This window comes from Branchiostoma floridae, chromosome 13 (assembly GCF_000003815.2).
Source record: "Branchiostoma floridae strain S238N-H82 chromosome 13, Bfl_VNyyK, whole genome shotgun sequence".
NCBI classification, from domain to species: Eukaryota; Metazoa; Chordata; class Leptocardii; order Amphioxiformes; family Branchiostomatidae; genus Branchiostoma; species Branchiostoma floridae.
Window position 1 is genome coordinate 13,726,961 of NC_049991.1, and position 8,222 is coordinate 13,735,182.

At 40.7% G+C, this 8,222-nt stretch overlaps 1 protein-coding gene across 1 annotated transcript in view; it reads left to right on the plus strand.

Annotated features, from left to right (window-relative positions):
* The first annotated feature begins 6,065 nt into the window (after positions 1-6,065).
* The window catches only part of LOC118428526 (ubiquitin carboxyl-terminal hydrolase 1-like), an 18,253-nt gene continuing 16,096 nt past the window's right edge, over positions 6,066-8,222 (plus strand). The window contains exon 1 of the mRNA XM_035838616.1: positions 6,066-6,399. Within this exon, the coding sequence (XP_035694509.1) occupies positions 6,204-6,399 (196 nt within the window). The 5' untranslated portion in view covers positions 6,066-6,203. The remainder of the gene's footprint in view (positions 6,400-8,222) is intronic.

Consider the following 8,222-nt stretch of genomic DNA (forward strand, 5'->3'; position numbering starts at 1 on the left):
GTTGCAGACAGTTCTGCCCCAGAAACGATGTAATTTTACAGCTCTTTTACATGCTTTTCAAAGCTTCTTTTGTTACACTGTTATTTCATTGTCTACGTGGAACACTGAACATTTTGGCCAGCGCTAGCAGCAGCCGTTGAAGACATTTAGCAGCTTTTTGTACCATTTCTTTTTAGATATTTCTGTTATGTCATTATGGAAAGGTGTGACATGACAATAGTTATGTCTGTGTAAGTGGCTGTACCTCAGTGAGTAATGAAATTTGAATTATTAATGGAAAAAGTCATCTGTGATAATCCTTAAAAATACCATTTAATCTTCATGGTACAAAGGTACCATATGATGATTGCTACTGATGGAAAACCGTGTCACACACGCAAGTCCAGCATTAGTCTAGTCGTCATAGCCTGAAAGTGACTTTTTTTCGGAGAACAAACTGATAAGAATAAAACATTCGATGTTGCTATATAAAGATATGAAAGTTATTCGTCTTTGCTTTTGACTTGCTAAACTAAACAGCGCGTCATTTGGGCGCAGTCTTCATGTAAGTCAGTCACGAAATCGTCGGGAGACGCAGGAAGGCGCACGGCGGTTTGGGCGGCCCACACCTGCATGACGAGCGCCCAATGGTACGGCAGCTTCCGTGAAATCCGTCACGAAATTGCGGGCAATTGCACCAAGACACACGATGTCTTCGCGGACGTGGCCGAAAGACAACAAGCACCCATGCTGACACAAAAACAATGAAAACTTCTCTTTCCTCCTATAATTTTTACGTTACATCGATCAGTACTATTTGCGAAAATGTGGCAACTAGAAAATTTGGACATTTGCTCCCCAACAAATACAACATGATACATTCCATTTACCTCCAAATGCAAAAATGGACAGTTCCATAACAACCTTTTGCAGAAATGGACCATCCAAAATTGTCCTACTCGAAATGGACTTTGCCTAATTTTTATTTTCTCCACACAGAATGGACTCATTCCGGAACACCCAGTTGCAAAATTGACTCTTCCATTGACTCTCCATAAGCCGCAACAGTTCGTAGGGGGTCCGGGGCATGCTCCCCGAGAAAATGTCATAATCTCTGAAACGCTATTTCCCGAAATGAGGGGCAAATTTTGCTGACATACTAAGCTAAATTATTGACGTTTCAATAAGATTTTTAAAACTTTGTACCATCGGCCATTGTGTTACTGACCACAAAAGGAAGGTTGTTTTATAGATAATAAAAAAGTTAAAACACGCCACGTACCTTTTACAAAGACACGTCCTAGACATTAGTCACGTCCTACTAAATCGTTAACTAAGTTATTGATAAAAGGACGTCACGTATGCCGCATGTAAGTGTGTCGTCTCTATGATACGTCGGATGTCACGTATTTTACGTCCCATGTGACGTGAATTCAGGAAAAACGTCACGTATATAGCTCCCATATTTTTAAACAAATATATTGCTATACATATATACTTATACATACTACTTATACAAATCACTTATACGTATATATTGTATACATACAAATATATTGCCATACTTTGTACTAAGTGGGACGTGGACACGTCACGTCCTACTCAATCGTTAACTACTAGTAAGTTATTGATAGAAGAACGTCACATATGCCGGACGTCACATATGCCGGACTATGTGTTCGTAATAGGTCGGACGTCACGCAGTTTACGTCCCATGTGACGTGAATTCAGGAAAAGCGTCACGTATATAGCTCCCGTATTTTTTAAACAAATGTATTGCCATAGACCGTGCACTAAACAAACCACTTCCCCTGGCCCTACGGCCTTAAAAATACTATAGTCCATAGACTATAGTCCACCTTATGTTGTACGACAATCAAAAATCCTCACGTTGGTAGCTGTACATACTCAATCTGGCAGCTACCAATACTTGATTTGTTACAATTTTGCCTGACATAACCGAGCACAAGCCTTGGTATTTGGCGTCCACACTAAATGTGCTAACAAAATGTCTTATACAAAGTATGAAAAAATGTATTTTCCTTTGAAAAAGTCTACATTCAAGAGGGAGAGGTCGAGATAGGCTAAACAACAAACTACCGACAAAGAATACCATACAGATACATTCAGCTATACTAGCGAAGAACATACAGAAAATCACCTAGAATGGAGAAGGCTTTGGTCTAAAACAATATTAACTATAATAGTATACGATGCACGTGTCCTTTTTGTACGCGGTTATTTTAAAATTCATCTTACCTTCTCCGAGGCCGATGGTGATGTAGAGACTTAGTATTTGACATGAAGATGCGATCACAACGGTACAGAATAGACGCAAGGCGGACATTGTCCTGGGCTTCCTTCCGTTTCAATCACTCCAGTAGAAATATGTAAAAGCGCACAACACACCCTCCCCGACGGAGGGGAGGCGCCGCTTGTCTGACTGTACCGACTGTTCTCCTCTCAAGTATGGCTGTACCGACTGTTCGCTTCTCAAGTGTGGCTGTATCGGCTGTTCACTTCTGAAGTATGGCTGTACCGACTGTTCACTTCTCAAGTGCGCCTGTACCGACTGTTCATTTCTCAAGTTTGGCTGTACCGGCTGTTCCCTTCTCCAGTATGGCTGTACCGACTGTTCTTCTCTCGAGTATGGCTGTACCGACTGTTCACCTCTCAATTGTGGCTGTACCGACTGTTCAATTCTAAATTGTGCCTGTACGGACTATTTACACAGAAAAAAGGTTCTAAAAGAAAGTCCTTCTGTCCGATTGAACCTAAGAGAAGGCAATCGTCGTGCGACCAAGTTTTCGAGAAAAAAAAACGTCACCACCACTGTCTCAGCTACATCCACGGGATAGCTCGGATATCTGCAAGACTTCTAAGTGGGTATACCACTTGTACAATATGTATAATATAAACATGTATAGGGGGTGAAACCATTCCAGCAATGGGTAAGAAACATTTCTAAAATAGACGAGAACAGAGACACACTGACACTGCCGAAACTTTATGCTTTTGCTACTTGTTCTACAAAATAGGTATTTTTGCACAAACTCATGTGCGGCACGCGTTTACGCACACAATACGCACACTTTTACTTTGAAATTGCTGTCACATCAGACCTCCCCGCGTTGTTGCAAAAGTAAAGTGGACCAACTGTTGCTTTGAGTCAGGAGTTGCCAAACAAACGGGTGGTTATAATTACCTACCAACGGTAACTTGTTTCCTTGCCCGTCTCCTTTTTACATGCATTCTTTCTTGCAACTTATTTATTGACTGCAATCGAGAAATTCAATGATGAAACAAAAATGTACAATTCATCAATATTTACCCGTGCTGTTGGCTGTTACTTCGAATTCGTTTACATATTTTTCGTACAAATTTACTCGCATGTGCTTAGATATAATCCCCACAGCTTAGAGTTCAGGTATGAAGTTTGAAATATTAATGACGGGCGCGGCGACCACAAGTAACAATGAATTACTTTATTTTTTTTTTTAAGTGCTGCCTGCTAATTTCCTGGGTGAGCATACGGTCCTGCCATGTTATTTTATGTTATTTGTGTGTTTGTCAATATCATAGTTCTTAATACCACCTTATTCGGCCAACAAACGGAAAGAATAAATTTCAACAATAGCAATGAGAGGCCCTCCCACCCACTGCAAATGATGTCGTTATCGCTATGTTGATATATTTGTCAAACGGTCATACATCATGTATATCCATGTTCATGTAAATGACTAAAAAGTCTTTCACTCTGGCTAATCAGTCGACTTTGGACGTGGAATTTTTCACCATATCCAAGCCAAGAAAGTTATTCGGCATAGCTTGAAGGTCGGAAGCCATTCGACACGTTAAGATCTCATCCAACATCTGCTTGGAGTTAAGGTGAAAAAGAAAAAAAACACGTGTGACAAAGTAATATCTGTGGGTCTGCCGCTAAGTAATGACATCTGAAATATTAATGAGGACGGCCAGTCCCCAGAATGTTTAAAGATTACCCTAGATTACATATGATAGGGTACATGTATATGGCTTGTTCTATGATATTAGAAACGTAGAGTAGGAACATATCATCGCATTTACAACTAAAACCATCTGGCTACATCCGATACATCCATATCTTATACTCCCTATCTCTACATCACCAGATCCCCATTCATTCTTCTTCTCTATGTCTATCCGTCTCTCCATCCACATTTACATTATTTTCTTTATGCAGCTCTTGCTCGATCTTTCTGTTTCTTTCTTCACTCCTCGCTTCATCCCTCTATCAATCCTTTCATCTCTGACTTCATTCTTCTGTACACCCCTCTCCTGATAACGATGTCTTTTCTTGTCTAATTTCTACATCCCTCTATCTTTTTCCATCCTTTCTTCACCCTCGTCTCTCTCCCCCTCCGACCCCCCCCCCCTTATATATCATGGGTTCGCCATTTAGCCAGTGTATGGAGAAAGAGAATTTCGAGACCTAAGAATAAAGAGAATTTCGACACTCACAGAGCACGACAATGCGATATTGGTATGTGCGGAGTGTGAACCCTTCCCCTGTATTCTATCGACTTATGGTAAAAAGTCCTGCACTCTTTCCTCACATACACATGTTTACCGGTTTAGAGGATGCCGCAGTTTCATTTTCAAATGCGTACCCTCTAACATGTTGAGTACCAAATGATGTTCCCATTGACCCCCAGCGGTTAACGGGAAAGTAGTCATGGGGTACAATTCACAAAAGAGAAATAACAAACAAGTTATGAAAAAAGGACTAGGAAAACACCCCCTGGCCCCTGAATTTCCAGAGCAAGCTGCAAGGTGGCCAAAACCTACACCACTTCTTCCTTATCTGCCACCAAAAAAGTTATGAAAGTAACGTTGTTCCCTCTAATTTTTTAAAAGTAGAGAAGTTGAAGGATCGGAACTCAGTTTGCCTTGTAGCTGAAGGAATGACCTCTCACCCCATATACAGTTATTTTGCTTCAGGGTAATTCCCTGGAAGAGATCAAATAAACTGGGGGGGGGGGGGGGGGCGCTTAAAGGGTAAGCCTCTCTTACCACCACCACCACCCACCCCCCACCCCCAACACACACACACACACACACACACACACACACACACACACACACACACAATATCTCCATTTTCCATGGACATGGAGATAACCAAAAAGTCAAGGCAAGAAGCCTGCCATGGAAGTTAGACTTCGTCCTTGATGGAGACGTATTACACTATCGAAACGGCAAAATGCATGGTCAGAATCATAGCAGTGATTAGGCTTTCGTATGTCAATTTTGCTAGCCAGGTTGATAACAGGTGATCGGTAAACTTACTGGAAGTCGTGACAGAAATCTCAACGTTAAGAGACTTTTCTTTTGTAACGCATGCCATTTTAGGTTGGAAAAGTGATAAGAAGAGATACAAGTAGTAATATGTGGTTAATATCTAGGTTATGTTCCTTTATGATATAGCCTTCCTCGTCTAAAATGACGTTGAGTTCATTTTTGATTCCATCATTTTGTCCACGAAGAAGCTAGAGACACTCAACCACAAAATTACAAACACAACGTCCCTCGACTGTATTGGTGACTACAGAAAAACGTATAAAGGTATAGTCCCTTTGTGGCCATAAGAGGGCAGATGTGCACAAATACTTGGTGCAGATTTATTGGTACAGATAGTGTTAAAAGGAAAACCTTGTTTCTTTTAAAGTTTGTTTATTCATCAAAAGCTCAAATCTATCTGCGGGCCGTTTTTCATTCTGGTCATGGGCGAAGAGGTAACGTTGATACAGAATATGTAACAGTGACCCACTTAACATTATTTTATGCCCTATTAGGTCTTCTTTAAGTTTACATTTATGTTAATATTCTATCCACTAGACACGTAGTTTGAAGCTTCTCAAAGCTGACTCTTTGTGTGGGAACAATGAATTACAATATTACGTCATAAGGAAATTTTGACCTTTGGGTTCTTGAACATGACAACTACCAAGGTCGTACATACGGGTACTCATTAAAACAATGGATGAGATATGTTGGTAACAATGAACGATTGTTCTAGAACAATGGATCAAGTCGTCGTCAGGAAAGAACTTCACTTTCGAAAAGTACGAATAGCAGTTAGACGCCTTTGGCAGTCTCCTATCTCGTGTGAAGTTTCGAAAGTTTCCGAAGTCGCAGTGTCGAATATTTCGTGTTTATTTTGATAATACGGACGTTTTCCCAATATGGGGAAGCGTTTAAGATGCCGAAAGGCTAGAAGAGTGAAGAAGTGGCTGAGGAACAACTTGATAAAGCCCGTTGGTAAGGCTGTGCGAATGGTATTTTGCGGGTGTCTTTGTTTACCCGTGGAGGACGTCGACTTGGAGGATATGGAGTGGGCTCACGCACTGAGTCTGGAGGACGAGTGTATCCACAAAGTCGGTAAGTAGCAAGATTAAGGTACATCTTATTTTGAACCATTTTTCAAGCATTCACATGATGTTGCCACATCGCCCGTCGACATGTTCCATCTAGTTACCTCTGCTATTGGTATCACTTCGGATAGCAAGCCTCAATATGCAGTTCTGTTCTTAGAAACTTGAGAAACTCTAACTAGATCCTATGAAAGATACATCTCTGTAAATATCATAACAAAAGCAACATTTAAAACCACACAAAAGTCATTAGTGAAATGGTACAAAGCGTGCGAAAGTATCAATGTTAGTTACATCACGCTAAGTTTACTAGACGCACAATAGTTAAAAGTGTATACGCGGAGTTTAGTTGTTGTCTCCAAATAGGGCTTAATAGGCATATCATGATATTTAATACTTTCGTATTGATCTATTGTGATGGATATCTTAACTAACGACAGACGTGATAGCGAGGTATGAGTAATCTCCAAGCAGATCCTACAATGGCATAAGATAGTACCAAACTGGCCAAGGAGTGTAGTCAGCCAAGAGGTGTACATTTGCCATGTAGCAAAACACACTCCTAAGCCGGCTTCAGTCCTCTGCCAGCTTTTGATACTATATTATGCTACCGTAGGATCTGCTTGGAGATTAGGTATGAGCATAAAACGGTGGAGCCTGACTCGAAACTTTGGCAGAAGTTTCCGAAGTTCACGCAAACGGTCACTTTTCGAAGCCGGTGTCATGATATCTGTGTTCCCGCTGTTGTATTGTCGAAATACATGGCTGTTTGTAATCTATAAAATTGGAAGTTTGTACATGTCTTGTTTAAACTAAGACGAACAATACTGCTGTAGTTAGTAGTTAAGTTAGAAGAAGTTTGGTAGATTGTCAGTGCTCAACATTCAAGTCGGTTCGCAAATATCATCAATCCTACCAATTTTTCAATGAAACAAAACATCCAATTTACGTCGTCCATTTGAGCTTTACTTTCAAAAAAGATTTCCTTTGTGATTATTTATTGGGTAAGTTATTCTATACCTCAATAAGCCCCATTTGTTTGTAATTATTACATTTTCCCAGTCACTTTAAAGCCTTGCCGGTTGGTTTGTGTTCACGTTGCTACCCCCTATATGTGCTGGCACGATGGTACAGTCTGTTAAATATCCCGGCATGCTTGTCAACAAGGTAGAAGAAAAATGGCGGTAAAATTTGTGTTGTGACTGGAGAAGATCGTCGAAATTGGCAAAATCCGATCACTTATCCCGAATTATTTCCGATTTGACGATCTGTACATCAGGTAAGAGTATAGGATGCCGCTGTGTTCTTTGGAATGTGTTTATAGAGGGGGTATTTTTCTTGTAGATTGTAGAATGATTGTTTGTGGTTTCGACTCGCACGCATGAGGGTCGGGCCCTGAGCTGGGGAGACATTTTAATTCTTCCTCCACATATTTTAGGAGAACAGGGGTCACTAAACTTACGATTAAAGGTTCATCTTGCATGGTAGTTCTACCACACAACAGTATGTTCGTATATGATATGTTTTGAGGCCGTGGTTGTGACAATTAGTCTGGGTTTTATCCTCAGAAATTTTCGGAAATTTTCATGTCTTGCTCAAAAATATTTGAGTGAGTCCAGGGATTTCACTCAAGCCTTTAGAGTCAAGTATAATTTTGAAAAGGTACCAGACTGACCTTAGAGCCGTTTTATCGTCGCCTTCACCATCACTTTTCAAAATGGCCTGGCGCTGCACGCTTTCGTAATACTCGTGCTCTACTGCCAGCTTCTGGTGGCTCTTCCTTCACGAAATCGAGGTTATGACGAGAAACAGTACTCTAGCAGAGGTTAG